We start from the raw sequence: 17,554 nt of genomic DNA on the forward strand, positions 1-17,554 counted from the left end.
CAGAAGATTCGATTAAGCTCTGGTCTTTGTACCATCTGACCATCTTAGGAGTAAGTGTAAACTCACAGTTCAAAGTAGCAGAATGCTTCTCTTCCACTGTAATGTTCTGTAGTTCTTTGACTACCTTTGACGGAGGCTCTTTAATAGTCAGCCTTGCCTCAGATTTTGATTTCCCTGCAATAAACTGCAGCAAGCCGGTCATCTTACAAGTTGTTTTTTTTCAGAGTGAGACGATGAATAATGCCACGATGTTCAATGTCCACATCTTCAGAAGCATGAAGAATTTCACCATTTAGTATCCATTTTGGAGACTTCACGTCAGCAACTGAAAGCTCACACTCAAAAATGGCGTCACTTGGCTCTGACACTTCCACATCACATATGGGTTTAATGATGGCAATTGATTGCTCTTCTACATATAACTTTGCTGTGCTTTGGTCATCTATGGCGTCGCACATGTAGTTGCCTTCATCTTCAAAAGCGACATTATTAATAACGAGCATCCTGTACACATCTTCACTCACAATCTCATATTTATTACTGGGATGAATCTCTTTGTCTTTGTAATACCACTTGACAGCAGCATTTGACCTGGAAACCTTGCATTCGAAAATGACACGATGTTTCTCCATGTCAATCTTCTCTCTCAAGGGTTTCACAATTTTAACTGGCAATTCTTTAATTCGAAGCAAAGCTCTGGAAGTAGCGCTTTCAGCAACAAACTTGATCTCTGCAGCATCTTCAGTTTTTGCCTCTGCCCCCAATTCCCTGAGTGGCTTATTACTGCTGACACTGCTCACAAAAGGGTGCTCTTTCCTCTTAGCTTTCAACTGATCGATGAATTCGACATATTCCCTTTCTTGCTCAGCTTTGATTCGTTTGGCCTCCTCGCGCAGATGGTTTGTGTGTTCCTGCTCCATTTTCTCAATCAGCTGCTTCAGCTGTCTTTCCAGATTCTCCCACTCTGTGTCAAAGAACTTTTTCTTCGCATTCATCTCTTGCTCAAAATGGCGAATCATTTGTTCCAATTGCTGTTGTAGTTTGAAATTGAGTTGAGTTCGAGCCCGGTGTTCCTCAGAATTGTGCATGTCTGTAGACTGGACAGACTCAGAATTCTCTGTCAAACTATGTTGTTGTTGTTCAGTGGAAATCTGTTCTGATACTTTGTTCTCTTCTGAAGCATTTATGCACTCCTTCGTTTTTCCATCATTAGTCTGCAAGTCCATTTTAGACTTGTCTTTTGCACATGGGCTGGTCTTACCATCATCAGTTCCAGAGTCTGAGCTGATTGTCTTCACCGAGTTCTCACTCTCTGCTTTGTCACGGTCACTGTTGCATATGTCCTCATTCAATATTCTGGACAATCGTGCAGGTTTGACATTTTTCTTTCCAGAATCTGCCGTTATTGCTTTTAGGGAGTGCCAGTCCATATTGATTTTCCTGATCCACTCCCGTCCCAGAAGTGGTGGACCTCCCTCAGGTAGTACATATAAGTCCATTCCTTGGTGTTCTTTGCCCTTGTGTCTCACCTTGACTTTTATCTTTCCGATGGGGTATACTCTTTGCCCCGTGTATGTTTGCAATACTATCTTCGTATCCCGTAGGGGAATATGTGTGAATAACTTTTTGTAATCTTGTTTATTCATGACCGTCAACGCCGATCCGGTGCCCAAGTCCATCTTCACGTGGACTCCTGCTATCTGCAGTGCGACCCAGATAGTTTGTCGGTCAGCTTCCTTACTCACATTGTGAATTCTCAGACTACCCAGCTCCTTGCTGTTGGAGTCTGAATCCGAATTCTGTTCATCCGAACTCTTCTCAGCCACCTTGTGTACCTTGCTGTACTTTTCCTGCGGTGACTTTTTTTTGTTGCTGGTCTTCTTTCCTGACCGGCATACTTTAGCTATGTTACCAAGCTTGCCACATTTTCTACATTCCTGGTTTTTAAACCAGCATTGGTTCTGATCGTGTGTTGTCTTCCCACAACGATAACATTTCATTGTACCCGAAGCCATTTGATCCACGCTGAGTACCGCTGCCTTCAGCTGCATTTCCGCAGTGCCTCTCGCTGCGGCTTCGTGCGATGCTGCAATAAGGACAGCCTTATCAAGTGTAAGATCGTTCTCTTCGAGCAGTCGCTTTTGTGTTCCTTCCTTCGACAACCCACACACGAACTTGTCTCTCAGTGCCTCTGTCAGATTTTCCCCAAACTGACAGTATTTCGCTAGTCTACGCAGTTCAACCAAGTACTCCGCGTTGCTTTCCTCTTTCAGTTGCGTTCTCGCATAAAATTTAAATCGTTCCGCTAACATCAGCGGTGTGGGGTTCAAATGATCCTTCAGGACAGCAACAATATTAGCGAAAGTCTGATCCGCCGGTTTAGCTGGTGATAGAAGATGCTTCAATAGCCCGTATGTCTTTGCACCCATTGAGTTTAGTAAGGTTAGTGCTTTATCATCATTTGATATTTTATTTGCCTTACAATATATCTCTATGCGTTCTACATATGTGGCCCAATCTTCCACATCGGGATCGAAATCGTTGATGTTACCACGCTTAGGCATCTTCGCAATCTTTTTGAGAAACAACAACGAATTTTTTTTTTTTTTTCTTTTTTTTTCAAAAATGGCGGTTTCCCGCGCTTGTCTTCTTCCCCGCCTACTTTCAAAATGGCGGTTTCCCGCGCTTGTCTTCTTCCCCGCCTACTTTCAAAATGGCGGTTTCCCGCGCTTGTCTTCTTCCCCGCCTACTTTCAAAATGGCGGTTTCCCGCGCTTGGCTTCTTCCCCGCCTCCGAAAATGGCGGTTCCCCGCGCTCGGTCTCCCTCGCCCGGTCTCGTTCTCCCTCGCTCGCTCGGTCTCGTTCTCCCTCGCTCGCTCGGTCTCCCTCGCTCTCCCGCTCGCTCGGGCTCTGTCTCTCCCTCAGCGGTTTTCAATCGTGCCTCCCAGCCCTTCTCGCAGTCCGGTCCTTTCCCTCCCCCGGCTGCGGCTGAGTCCTCTGCGGTTTTTTTTTTTTTATGTCCTCCCGCGCCTTACGATCCCGGTCGCAGCGCCTCGCAGCCTCGGTAGCTGCCCGGCCTTTTTCACCGGTCGCGGTCGAGCTGTCTCTCGACGCTGTTGCGTCTCCCAGCCCGCTTGTAGCCCGGTCTCTCACACCGGCTGCGTTCCCGCTTGTAGCCCGGTCTCTCACACCGGCTGCGTTCCCGCTTGTAGCCCGGTCTCTCACACCGGCTGCGTTCCCGCTTGTAGCCCGGTCTCTCTCACCGGCTGCGTTCCCGCTTGTACCGCGGCTTCCGTGCCCTACGCTGCCCCAGTCTCAGCGCCTCTGACCCCGACTTCTGTCCGGCTCCTTTCCCCGGCCGTGGTCGAGTTCTCCGCCCTTATATCCTCCGTTTTTTTTTTATTTTCTCCCCTACTCACAGTCAACGTGGCCGACTTGCTTTTCGTCGCTGATCGGCTCACTCACCACCGTGATAGAAGGGACGATCACTGCCTGTTGCTGATGGAAGGCTTCGTGTCAGAATTCTTCCTTCTTCCTTGCTCTGCAGACTCGAGTCTTCTCTCAGCAGAATGACGAGGGCGGATGCCTCTTCTCGACGACCGTTAACTGCCTTGGATGTATCTCTGCCGCAGGGTAAGATCGAACTCGTCGCCACTGTTAAGTCTGTGTGTTATATTGCGAATTACTACACAGACCACAAGAGTAAACTTTAACAGGACTTTACTGGTTGAAGGTCAGGGCGGAACTGCCCAATAAATCCTTACACAGCACTTATATACCGGTGTGGTCACCACCGGTATTACAGTATACAGCAGCCAAGATAAAGTAGTGCAACCCTTAAAATAGTTCTCTTAAAGGTGGAACGTTACATACACTACACCTTCTGACTCAGAGGCAAGAATACTGACATTCAAATGCAAGTACCCTCCACAGGATAGACTTAAATGAACGTTATTTTCTTTACATCATAGCATCATGGATAAAAAACAGAATCAAAAACTAATTACAATCACGTGTTAATCACACATATTTTCTGCAAATCCTATTCAGAAAAATGCAGACCTGCACAGCTTTCGTGCATTATTTGTTGGTCAAGGGAAATAGCATTTTTCTGGAGTATCCCTTGGCCTTGCTCAACCGCTGTTCTTTTAATGATTAATATAAAGTACTCGAGACTAAAACAGTCAGGCTGCTTGCTTGTCGAGAAAAACGTTGGCATAGACAGCAGCAGCTTATTCAGCCTGTCTGGTTTATTTTCATCCTTTATGCAAAACTCGGGGTGTTAAATTTTTAATTGCCTGTAACTGTGTGACAGAGGAAAGTGCTAAGACTCGGTTAAAGAGCAGCCAGGCCTTGTTGCCATGCCAACAGGTGCAGCAGGCCGCCCACTAGCGTGTCAATGGCCATTATTGGAAGGAGTTTTCAAACATTTGCCTACCAGATCACAATGCAAATGGTCACACCTCTATTGTCTTTATATGGCCGGGGCATGCTGGGTAAGAACACACACTGAATACACCAGAAGGCTGCATTGAAGAAATGCCTCGGACTCTTTTGGGGATTAAACTGCCTGTGGAAAGCAAAAGATATGACGGATTTTGTTTCCCTTGCTGCATTTAACTGCTAAATGTGGCTGTGCTTGAGAGCTGCACGAGGATTTCAGACCGAGTGGAAATGCTGGAAGGCCAGGACAGAAGAGGTGAACTGTTTAAGCTGTAACAACAGATAAAAATTGAGTGATGATGTCATGTGTTTAACAGCTGCTCGTGGCTGTGGGGGTTGAAAGCCTGAAAGAAACGCGTGCAAATTGCAGCTCTTTTAGCAGATAGAAGAAATACCTAAACATTCATGCTCTGGATCCACAGAACCAGCTTGCATCATGTAGAATATTTTTTGTGTGTTGAGTGTGGATGCGTGTTTTGAGTATTTTTTTTCTGCATTCTCATGCTGTCGCTTCCAGCATTTTCCATGTGTCACTGCAGGGATCCCTTTTTGCCTTTCAGAAGATTTGCAAACAAAATGTGCAGCCGTTTGCTTGATGGGAATTAATTGAGTAACAATCCAGGCGAGAGCAGCAGCTTTTATACATTTACCGTATGTTAAAGCCCATCAAGATTTAGTGAAAATGTAGATGATACATTCAATGGCTATGTTCCTCACTTTAATGCAGTATTTGATTACTGCACCTAGAATTCTCATAGCTGCAGAATTCAGCGTTCGTTAACAGATACTGATTTATCCAGCTTACAAAGACCAGCATTTGTCGAGACGACGGTTGCCATAATCAACAATCTTGTGTTTAGTTCTGAACATTTAAAAGGCTAAGCATTTATTCTGTGAATTGTGTGGTTTTCAAGTTTATACTAATGGAGGAATACTGTAATTAAAAGGAACAGGTCTGTACACGCTACTCAAACACTCCTAATTGTAGCCTGCCTTCCAGACTGTTTTTCAAGGTTTAAGGGCCCAGTTTGTACATCTCAGTGGCTCAGCATATGCAAAAAAATTTTTTACATGTTGAAGATTTTTTTGGGCACAGGTCAAGCAATTACCACGTATTATGCCAAAGAAATTGTGTAAGAATATTTGAGACTGGGGGGCCCCTGCTGTATAGAATTCAAAGAAAACATGCACAAATCAGATAAATTTAAAGTGAACTTTGCCGATAAGATGTTGTCTCGTGGTTACATCTACTTGAGGTACGTCATACATTTATATAACATCGGTCTAGAATTTGTTCTGTACGGATGGCAATAGGTGGCGGTAAATCTGTCCTTAGCTATTTCCCTCTCCCGAGAATCCCTGGAACACTAGGATACATATCAGTGTCCGCCTGATGCTATTTTGACAATGTATGTTCGTTTTTTACCATCACTGCCAGCAAAAGACTGAGGATGTGATGTCTGCCTGAGCTGTAGGCTGGTTACAGTATGTCCACCATCAAATGCATTGTCAGAGAGTTGAAGGGTCTTTATTATGTAATTGAATTGAATTCTCAAAAAAGTACAATCACATTATAGTTCATGAACAACAATTTACATTTATATGGCACCTTTAACGTAGTGAAACATCCCAAGGCGCTTCACAGGAGCAATTGTCAAACAAAGTTTGACATCGCACCACAAAAGGAGCTATTCGGACAGGCAACCAAAAGCTTGGTCAAAGAGGTAGGTTTTAAAGAGCGTCTTAAAGGAAGAGAGAGTAGGAGACAGGCGGAAGGAGGGGGAATTCCAGAGCTTCAGCTGAAGGCACAGCCGTCAGCGGTGGAGTGATGAAAAATCGGGGATGTGCAAGAGGCCAGAATTGGAGGAACGCAGAGATCTTGGAGCGGTGTAGGGCTGGAGGAGGTGACAGAGATAAGGAGGGGGCAGGCTATGGCGGGATTTGAAAACAAGGATGAGAATTTAAAAATTGAGGCGATGCCGGACCAGGAGCCAAGCGAGTGTTGGGTGATGGCTGAATGGGACTTGGTGCAACCTCATTGTACAATTTTACAAAAGCAAAATACTGCGGATGCTGGAAATCTGAAATAAAAACAGAAAATGCTGGAAAGGCAGCATCTGTGGAGCGAGAAACAGAGTTAACGTTTCAGGTCGTGACCTTTTGTCAGAACTGTATGGCGGGGGGCCTCAGTTCCCGTGTGTTGCATGGCCTGCAGCATGTGGGAATTCCTAGACACTTCTTGCAGTCAGGATGACCCCATGTGCAGTAAGTGCCAACGGTTTGGCCAACTTGAGATCCGGTTTTCGGAGCTCGAGCGTCAGCTGGAGGCACAGCGGTGTATCCGCGAGGCTGAGAGTTACGGGGGTAGCACGTTTTTAGCCGTGGTCACCCCGCAGCTTAACAAAGTGCAGTCAGAGAGGGAGTGGGTGACCACCAGTCAGAAGAAGGGGGGCAGGCAGGTAGTCAGGGAAGCCCCAGAGTGCATCTCACTCGACAACCGTTTTTCTGTGTTGGAAAACGGTGGAAGTGACGGTTCCTCTGGGGAGTGCAGCCAGAGCCAAGTTCACGGCACTGTGGGTGGCTCAGCTGCACAAGGCGGAACGAGGGGGAAGGGCAATAGTGATAGGAGACTCAATAGTGAGAGGTGCAGACAGGCGTTTCTGTGGCCACAGACGTGACTCCAGGATGGTATGTTGCCTCCCTGGTGCCAGGGTCAAGGATGTCACTGAACGGCTGCAGGGCATTCTGAAGGGGGAGGGTGAACAGTCAGAGGTCGTGGTTCACATTGGTACCAACGACATGGGTAGAAAGAGGGATGAGGTCCTGCAACAAGAATTTAGGGAGCTAGGTGGCAGATTAAAAAGCAGGACCTCAAAGGTTGTAATCTCTGGATTATTCCGGGTGCCACGTGCTTGCGAGTATAGGAATAGGAGGATAGAGCAGATGAATGTGTGGCTAAAGAGTTGGTGCAGGAGGGAGGGCTTTAGTTTCCTGGATCACTGGGTCTGTTTCTGGGGAAGGTGGGACCTGTACAAGTCGGACGGGTTGCACCTGAACTGGAACGGGACCAACATCCTTGCGGGGAGGTTTGCTAGTGCTGTTGGGGGAGGTTTAAACTAACTTGGCAGGGGGATGGGATACGGAGTGGAGCTATGATAGGGGGTGATGCACAGCCAAATATAGAGGAAAAAACAAGTCAGCTTGGAAGGCAGAGCAAATATGTAACGGCACAAGGGAGTAGGGCAAGGCTGGATGGCATTTATTTTAATGCAAGGAGTCTTACTAGTAAAGCAGATGAATTGAAGGTGTTGATGAACACATGGGAGTATGATATTGGGCCAGAAATTCAGATCGGGGGCTTGCCGCGCGTGCAAGCCCCTGATATGCACTTACCCGACGCGCTGGCCGTTGACCTCCAGGGACGCCTGGAATTCGATTTTGAAAAAGAAGAATCCCGGGCAGCGTATGACGTCACGCCGCCCAGGAGTGCAGCCAGCGCGAAGCCTGTAGCGCGCTGTGCAACTGAGACACGCCCCTTGAGGTCTCAGTTTAACAGGACACGCCCCCAATGTTTCTGCCAAGCTGCTAAGCATTTTTACATGCAAAGCAGCAGTTTAAATAGGTTTTTGGAAGTTTTTTGAAGATTTTGGTAACTTTTATAAACTTTTAAAAACGTTTACATTATTTTGAAGAATCTGAAGTAGTTTTAAACAGAATTAAAGCAATTTAAAGACTTTTAAAAGCCCTAAAAGAATGTTTTAAATTCCATTTATTTATTTAGCAATGTCGTCGTCATACGTGTCTTCACACTGTTCCCTTTGGGGAACTGTATGAAGTGGTGGAAGGATTTATGGCTATGATTAACGCTCATTCCGTGACCGTAACCATCTTTGAACCAGCCATTAGGGCGGTTAGTCCTATGGCGGGAGGGTTTTACGGGCTCCCACAAGCTATACAAGGAGGGGGGGCCACCCACACCCACGGACGCAAATATCCCACTGGATGTCAACCCAGAATTTAGAGCCGGAGCTCCGACTCCACTTGCCGGGACTGTCTGGAGCGGGGTTCGAAACCCTACCCTGATCTGGCCCAGCGGCGGGGATCCTACCGCTATGCCAAAGGCCCAATCCGATTAGCAAAGTGAAATGGCTGGAATGAGCACAATTCACGGCATTAAAAGAACTCACAATTGAACTGATGATGACCTCAGCAATCTCCTCAAGGAGGTGTGGCGCAGCGCCTGCTCATCATTGGTAATGAGAAGTCAAAGGCGCCGCAAAAAGGGCAGATGATAGCTTGGTCTTTCAAGTGGCAGCATAGGGCTCCAGTCACGGGGAGGGAAAAGGCGCAGGAAACGTATGGGTGTCACCTTTTGTGCGGAGTGGGCCTTTTGCGTAGCAGTAAGCATCCCTGCCGCTGGGCCAGAAGGAGTAGGGTTTCGAACCCCACTCCAGACAGTCCCGGCAAGTGGAGTCGGAGCTCCAACTATAAATTCTGGGTGGACATCCAGCGGGATACTTGCGTCCGTGGGTGTGGGTGGCCCCCCCCCTCAGATGGGTTGTGGGAGCCCGTAAAACCTTCACGCCATAGGACTAACCACCCTAATGGCTGGTTCAAAGATGGTTACAGTCACGGAATGAGCGTTAATCACGGCCATAAATCCTTCCACCACTTCATACAGTTCCCGAAAGGGAACAGTGTGAGGATACGTACGACGATGACCTCTTGCGCAATGCACCTCCTTGGACCCTCAGTCGCAGATGCGAGGGGGCAAATCGTGCAATTGTTAAATTTTTCATTTTATTGACATGTAAAATGTTGGCCCAGTAATTCCCTTCCAAATGCGCGAGTACGGTCGGGGTACTTACGCGTCTGGCCGGAGGAAATGCCGGTTTTCAGCATGCACAGTGCATGTGGGGAAAACCGACATTTCCTGTCCTCTGAACGAAGGGGTTCAGAGGCAGAACGCGTGCGACTGCACAGGCAGCGCGTGCGCAGTAAAATTCACCGCTTTCATTCATGCTTTCAGTGAGGTCAAGTCCTTACAGCTTACACATGAAAAAAGCATGGGTACAGTTGCTCCAGAGGCTGCGGAGGAAGATATTTCTTATCGTGGAGCTTCTGAAAGTATGTATGTCTGTATATATTCCTTTGCGTGTTATGTATATATTCCTTTACTTATGTGTATGAATGTATTATTTAATTATGACTTTCAGAGAAAGTAACTTATTGGAAAATCATAATTAAAAACATACATTCATACACATAAGTAAAGGAATATAAAACATACATATACGTAAAGGAATATATGCGGACATACATACATAATTACTTATTACTGATGAAAAGTTTCTTTCTTAAAAGTGCTGGAAATGTTGCATTACTCATTTTAGAACACTCATTTTCACATTCCATTCACACAGCCACAATTGCTCCTTCTACCTACCGTTCTGAAAACCCGTTTAAAAAAAAAATTTAAACTTTAAAACTTACTTAAAATTTCTTAAAATAACTTCCCTCCCTTTCCCAAACAAAAATATTGCCTTTCAGAAGCTCCACGATAAAATATATCTTCCTCCGCAGCCTTGGAACAACTTTACACATGCTTTTTTCAAGTGTAACTTGTAAGGACTTACCCTCACTGAATCCATGAATGAAATCGACGAAGTTCACTGCGCAAGCGCTGCCTGTGCAGTCGCACGCGCTGTGCCTCTGAACCCCTTCGTTCAGAGGACTGGAAATGCCGGCGTTCCCCACATGCGCTGTGCATGCTGAACGCCGGCATTTCCACCGGCTAGATGCGTGAGTACCCAGACCGTACTCACGCATTTGGACCCGAATTTCTGGCCCATTGTTGCTATCACAGAGACATGGTTGAGGGAGGGGCAGGACTGGCAGTGAGTGGGCAGAGATTTGGCAGATGCAATATAATGTTGGAAAGTGTGAGGTTATGCACTTTGGCAGAAAAAATCAAAGAGCAAGTTATTATCTAAATGGAGAGAAACTGCAAAGTGCTGCAGTACAAAGGGATCTGGGAGTCCTGGTGCATGAAACACAAAAATTTAGTATGCAGGTGCAGCAGGTGATCAGGAAGGCCAATGGAATCTTGGCTTTTATTGCAAGGGGGATGGAGTATAAAAACAGGGAAGTCTTGCTGCAGTTATACAGGGTATTGGTGAGGCCACACCTGGACTACTGCGTGCAGTTTTGGTTTCCATATTTAAGAAAAGATATACTTGCTCTCGAGGCGGTTCAGAGAAGGTTCACTCGGTTGATTCCAGAGATGAGGGGGTTGACGTATGAGGAAAGGTTGAGTAGGTTGGGACTCTACTCATTGGAGTTCAGAAGAATGAGAGGCGATCTTATCGAAACATATAAGATTGTGAGGGGGCTTGATCGGGTGGATGCGGTGAGGATGTTTCCACTGATGGATGAGACTAGAACTAGGGGGCATAATCTTAGAATAAGGGGCTACCCTTTCAAAACTGAAATGAGGAGAAACTTCTTCACTCGGAGGGTAGTAAATCTATGGAATTTGCTACCCCAGAGAGCTGTGGAAGCTGCAACATTAAATAAATTTAAAATGGAGATAGACATTTTCCGAGCAGATAAGGGAATTAGGGGTTACGGGGAGAGGGCAGGGAAGTGGACGTGAGTCTAGATTCAGATCAGCCATGATCCTATTGAATGGCGGAGCAGGCCCGAGGGGCCGTATCACAGAATCACAGAAACCCCACAGTGCAGATAGAGGCCATTTCAGCCCATCGAGCCTGCACCGACACATATCCCACCCGATCCCCGTAACCCCTACACCAACACATATCCCACCCTATCCCCGTATTTAATCCCCCTAACACTAAGGGTCAATTTATCATAGCCAATCGTCCTAACCCGCACATCTTTGGACTGTGGGAGGAAACCGGAGCACCCGGAGAAAACCCACGCAAACACGGGGAGAATGTGCAAACTCCACACAGACAGTCACCCGAGGCCGGTGGCCTACTCCTGCTCCTATTTCTTATGTTCTCAATATTCCAGGGTATAGAATCTTCAGGCGAGACAGAGGGGGTTGTAAAAGAGGAGGGGGTGTCGCAATATTCATCAAGGTGTCAATTACTGCAGTAAGGAGGGATAATATCTTAGCAGGTTCCTCTAATGAGGCCATATGGGTAGAACTTAAAAACAAAAAGGGGGCAAGCACTTTGCTGAGAGTGTACTATAGGCCCCCAAACAGTCAGGGGGAGATAGAAGAACAGATATGTAGGCAAATCTCAGAGAAGTGTAGAAATAATAGGGTTACAATAGTAGGGGATTTCAACTTCCCCAATATTAACTGGGATAGTCAGAGTGTGAAAGCCTTAGAGGGTGCGGAATTCTTAAAGTGCATCCGGGAGAGCTTTTTGAGCCAGCATGTAGAAAGTCCTATAAGAGAGGGGGCAGTACTGGACCTAATTCTAGGGAATGTAGCCAGGCAAGTGGTAGAAGTGTCAGTAGGAGAGCATTTTGTTGACAGTGACCATAATTCGGTGAGATTTAAGGTAGTCATGGAAAAGGACAAAGATGGACCGGCAATAAAGGTTCTAAATTGGGGGAAGGCTGACTTTAATATGATAAGGCAGGATCTGGCCAAACTGGACTGGGATCAGCTACTTGTAGGAAAATCCACATCAGAGCAGTGGGAGTCATTCAGAAAGGAAATAGAGAGAGTACAGCGCCAACATGTTCCCATAAAGGCCAAGGGTGGAACCAACAAGTCCAGGGAACCCTGGATGTCAAGGGATATACAAGAATGGATTAGGAGAAAAGGGAGGCTTTTGGCAGATAGAAAGGACTAAAAACAGTGGAAACCCTAGAGGAGTATAGAAAGTGCAGGGGGGTACTTAAAAAAGAAATTAGGAGAGTGAAGAGGGGGCATGAAAAAACACTGGCGGGCAAAATAAAGGAAAATCCCAAGGTGTTTTATAAGTATATTAAGGGCAAGAGGATAAGCAGGGAAAGAGTAGGGCCCATTAGGGACCAAAGTGACAATCTGTGTGTAGAGCCAGAAGATGTAGGTGAGGTTTTAAATGAATATTTTGCATCTGTATTCACTATGGAGAAGGACGATGTAGGCATAGAAATCGGGCAGGGGGATTGTGATATACAGGAAACTTTGGTTTATCCGGAGGTTAACTGTCCGGAATGCTCAAGCCACCGGCAAAAATCAGGAGCCATTTCGTTAGGTTTTTTTTCTTTTCGTTGCTTTTTTTTCACCAGTCAGACTCTGCAAGGTCTCGCTGAAGCTGTTGCTAAGCTACAGAGACGCTTGCAAGGTACGGCCGACTGTTTAGAAGCTGTGGGTTTGTTGCCAGATACGGGGCTCAAAATCTCCATATGTTTCAACATTAGCGCTGGTTTGTCCGGCAGTTTTGATGGGACGGCAACAGCTCGGTCCCATCAGTGCCGGATAGCACAAAGTTTCCTGTACTTGAACAAATTAGCATTGAGAGGGAGGAGGTACTAGTGGTTTTAGCGGGCTTAAAAGTGGATAAATCCCCAGGCCCAGACGAGATGTATCCCAGGCTGCTGTGTGAGGCAAGGGAGGAGATTGCAGGGGCTCTGACACAAATTTTCAGAACCTCTCTGGCCACAGGGGAGGTGCCAGAGGACTGTAGGACAGCTAACGTAGTACCATTATTCAAGAAGGGTAGTAGGGATAAACCAGGGAATTACAGGCCAATGAGCCTAACATCAGTGGTAGAGAAATTATTGGAAAAAATTCTGAGGGACAGAATTAGTCTCCACTTGGAGAGGCAAGGATTAATCAAGGATAGTCAACATGGCTTTGTCAGGGGGAGATCATGTCTAACCAATTTGATTGAATTTTTCGAGGGGGTGACTAGGTGTATGGATGAGGGTAGTGCAGTTATGTAGTCTACATGGACGTCAGTAAGGCTTCTGACAAAGTCCCGCATGGGAGACTGGTCAAGAAGGTAAGAGCCCATGGGATCCAGGGCAATTTGGCACATTGGATGCAAAATTGGCTTAGTGGCAGGAGGCAGAGGGTGATGGTCAAAGGTTGTTTTTGTGACTGGAAGCCTGTGTCCAGTGGTGTACCGCAGGGATCGGTGCTGGGTCCCTTGCTGTTTGTAGTGTACATTCATGATTTAGATATGAATGTAGGAGGTATGATCAGTAAGTTCGCAGATGACACGAAAATTGGTGGAGTGGTAAATAGCGAGGAGGGAAGCCTCAGGCTACAGGATGATATAAATGGGTTGATCAGATGGGCAGAACAGTGGCAAATGGAATTTAACCCTGAAAAGTGTGAGGTGATGCATTTTGGGAGGACTAACAAGGCAAGGGAATACACAATAAATGGTAGGACCCTAGGAAGGACAGAGGATCAGAGGGACCTTGGTGTGCATGTACATAGATCCCTGAAGGCAGCAGGACAGGTAGATAAGGTGGTTAAGAAGGCATATGTGATACTTGCCTTCATTAGCGGAGGCATAGAATATAAGAGCAGGGAGGTTATGATGGAGCTGTACAAAACGCTAGTTAGGCCACAGCTGGAATACTATGTGCAGTTCTGGTCGCCACACTATAGGAAGGATGTGATTGCATTAGAGAGGGTGCAGAGGATGTTACCTGGGCTGGAGCGTTTCAGCTATGAAGAAAGACTGGACAGGCTGGGGTTGTTTTCATTAGAGCAGAGAAGGCTGAGGGGGGACCTGATTGAGGTGTACAAAATTATGAGGGGCATAGATAGGGTAGATAGAAAGGAACTTTTCCCCTTAGTAGAGGGGTCAATAACCAGGGCGCATAGTTTCAAGGTAAGGGGCAGGAGGTTTAGAGGGATTTGAGGAAAAGCTTTTTCACCCAGAGGGTGGTTGGAATCTGGAACTCACTGCCTGAAAGGGTGGTAGAGGCAGGAACCCTCACAACATTCAAGAAGCATTTGGATGAGCACTTGAAATGCCATAGCGTACAAGGCTATGGACCAAGTGCTGGAAAATGGGATTAGAATAGACAGGGCTTGATGGCTGGTGTGGACACGATGGGCCGAAGGGCCTCTTTCTGTATTGTATGACTCTATGACTCTAACTGGAAAAAGTTAGAGATGTAACGGATTTTAAGCAAGTGCAGGGGCAGGGGAGGAAAGAACAAAAGGGAAGGTCCGTGATAGAGTGGAAGGCAGGAGAGATTAAATGACAAAAGGTATAGCACAAAGCAAATTGTACATTTTGTTTGCACGATGTTTGTGGGAGAAGTACTTCATGGGTTCTTCACATGACTGTGCATGTGCTGGGAGAAATGTCAAGGGATTTATGCAGCTTAAATGGGCTAGTTTCTGGGTATTAGGACATCAGACAAGAGATGGTGTAGGGTAGGTGGACTCTACTTATTAGTGGTCACGTTGGTTGGACTGTTGCCCTTCACGGTCAATGGGTGGGTTGTTATGCTGGGGGTGAAGAGCAGTTTGTGTTGAGTGAGCTTCCATGAAAAAAGCCCAGACTGATTTTTATTTTTCTAGTTCCATGCAGAGGACCTTTACATCAGATGGGCCTTTTGGGGAAGAAAATGCTGCTGTAAATAAGGCCAGCCTAAAGCTCAACTCATCTCCCTACTCATTTTAAAAAGGAAAAGTTGCAAGATTCTATAATGTCACAAAATCTTCCCCAGTTGAAATGTGATATTTTGACTTAGTTGGTCACATTCCTGTCTCTGAGTCAGAAGATGTGGGCTCAAACCCTTCACTTCACTTTTGGGCACACAAACTAGGATGATAAGAATTAAGAGCAGGAGTGGGCCATACGGCCCCTCGAGCCTGCTTCGCCATTCAATAAGATCATGGCTGATCTTCGACCTCAACTCCACTTTCCCGCCCAATCCACATATCCCTTGATTCCCCATGAGTCCAAAAATCTATCTATCTCAGCCATGAATATACTCAACGACTCAGCACCCACAGCCCTATAAGAGAATTCCAAATATTCACAACCCTCTGTGAAGAAATTCCTCCTCATATCAGTCTTAAATGGCCGACCCCTTATCCTGAGACTGCCGCTTAGTTCTAAAACTATTTGAGGAAGGATGATCTTGCCATGGAAGGAGTTCAGCGAAGATTTACCAGGCTGATACCTGGAATGGCAGGAATGATGTATGAGGAGAGATTGGGTCGATTGGGCTTGTACTCGCTGGAGTTTAGAAGAATGAGAGGGGATCTCATTGAAACTTATAAAATTCTGACAGGACTGGACAGACTAGATGCAGGAAGGATGTTCCCGATGGTCGGGGAGCCCAGAACCAGGGGTCACAATCTAAGGATAAAGGGTAGGCCATTTAGGACAGAAATGAGGAGGAATTTCTTCACCCAGATAGTGGTGAACCTGTGGAATTCTCTACCACAGAAGGCAGTAGAGGCCTATTCATTAAATATATTCAAGAAGGAGTTGGATATATTTCTTAAGGCTAAAGGGATCAAGGGATATGGGGAGAAAGCAGGGACCGGGTACTGAATTTGGATGATCAGCCATGATCGCATTGAATGGCGGAGCAGGCTCGAGGGGCCGAATGGCCTACTCCTGCTCCTATCTTCTATGTTTCTATGTAAACTCTCCAGCCAGGGGAAACAACCTCTCAGCATCTGCCCTGTCAATCGTATATGTTTCAATGAGACCACCTCTCACTCTTCTAAACTCCAGAGAGTATAAGCTCACTCTCTCCTCGTAGGACAACTCTCTTATCCAAGGGATCAATCTAGTGAACCTTTGTTGCACTGCCTCTAAGGCAAGTATGTCCTTTCTCAGATAAGGAGACCAAAACTGTGCACAGTACTCCAGGTGCGATCTCACCAAAGCCCTGTACAATTGTAGTAAGACTTCCTTACTCTTGTACTCCAAACCCCTTTCAATAAAGGTCAACATGCTGTTTGCCTTCCTAATTGCTTGTTGTACCTGCATGCCAACTCTCTGTGTTTCCTGTACGAGGACACCTTAATCTCTCTGAACACCAACATTTAATAGTTTCTCACCATTCAAAAAATATTCTGTTTTTCGATTCTTCCTATCAAAGTGAATAACCTCACATTTCCTCACATTATACTCGATCTACCACCTTATTGCCCACTCATTTAGCCTGTCTATATCCCTTTGCAGGCTCTTTGTGTCCTCCTCACAGCTTACTTTCCCACCTAACTTTGTATTGTCAGCAAACTTGGGTACATTGCACTCGGCCCCTTCATCTAAGTCATTAATATAGATTATAAATAGCTGAGGCCCAAGCACTGATCCTTAAGACACCCCACTAGTTACGGCCTTCCAACCGGAAAATGACCTATTTATCCCTACTATCTGTTTTCTGTCCGTTAACTAATCCTCTCTCCATGCTAATATATTACCCCAACCCTATGAGCCCTTATCTTGCATAGCAGCCTTTTATGTGGCACCTTATCAAATGCCTTTTGGAAATCCAAATACGATACATCCACTGGTTCCCTTTATCTACCCTGCTAGTTACATCCTCAAAAAACTCTAATAAATTTGTTAAACACGATTTCCCTTTCATAAAACCATGTTGACTCTGCCTAATCATGCTATGATTTTCTAAGTGCCCTGATACCACTTCCTTAACAATGGATTCCAGCATTTTCCCGACGACTGATGTCAGGCTAACTGGCCTGTAGTTTCCTGTTTTCTCTCTTCCCTCCTTTCTTGAATGATATTCCAAAAGAAAGAAAGAAATAACTTGCAGCACAAAATTTCGGCTGACACCTGTGCAGTACGCTGACCATTTTCATGGAGAAGTCCTGAAACAGGTGCTAGGCCCCTCATTAACGTATGCGAAGGGCATAATGCTTGTTTTAAGTGGCCGCTAGGAACACCTGAATATCACCTGATCCAATATGGTCATGGACGTATTTCAGACACCCTTGGGAACAGCACTGGGAAATCGGTGCTTTTTGCTCCTGTTCTACTCCTGAAAAGCGGGATCAAATTTCTACCCCATTCATTCAATGTTGACATATGAATTGTATGGACGTGTCCTGCACTTAATAAATTCTGTAGATCGCAGTCAATGGTACAATAAATTTTGTATTCAACACTTTATCGATGAGTGTCCCATTTAT

At 45.9% G+C, this 17,554-nt stretch overlaps 1 protein-coding gene across 6 annotated transcripts in view; it reads left to right on the forward strand.

Annotated features, from left to right (window-relative positions):
* LOC147124065 (storkhead-box protein 2-like) overlaps window positions 1-17,554 on the forward strand; it is a 348,039-nt gene that overhangs the window by 265,826 nt on the left and 64,659 nt on the right. The window contains exon 1 of one of the 6 annotated variants that reach the window (XM_085980434.1): window positions 4,460-4,699. The exons of the other annotated variants lie outside the window; for them this stretch is intronic. Coding sequence (XP_085836560.1) covers window positions 4,675-4,699 — 25 coding nt within the window. The 5' untranslated portion in view covers window positions 4,460-4,674. Of the gene's footprint in view, window positions 1-4,459; window positions 4,700-17,554 lie in introns of those variants that run through there. 6 annotated transcript variants of the gene reach the window in all.

The sequence above is a fragment of the Somniosus microcephalus genome, chromosome 1 (genome assembly GCF_052327205.1).
Source record: "Somniosus microcephalus isolate GS21.2 chromosome 1, FLI_Smic_1.0, whole genome shotgun sequence".
Taxonomy (NCBI): domain Eukaryota; kingdom Metazoa; phylum Chordata; class Chondrichthyes; order Squaliformes; family Somniosidae; genus Somniosus; species Somniosus microcephalus.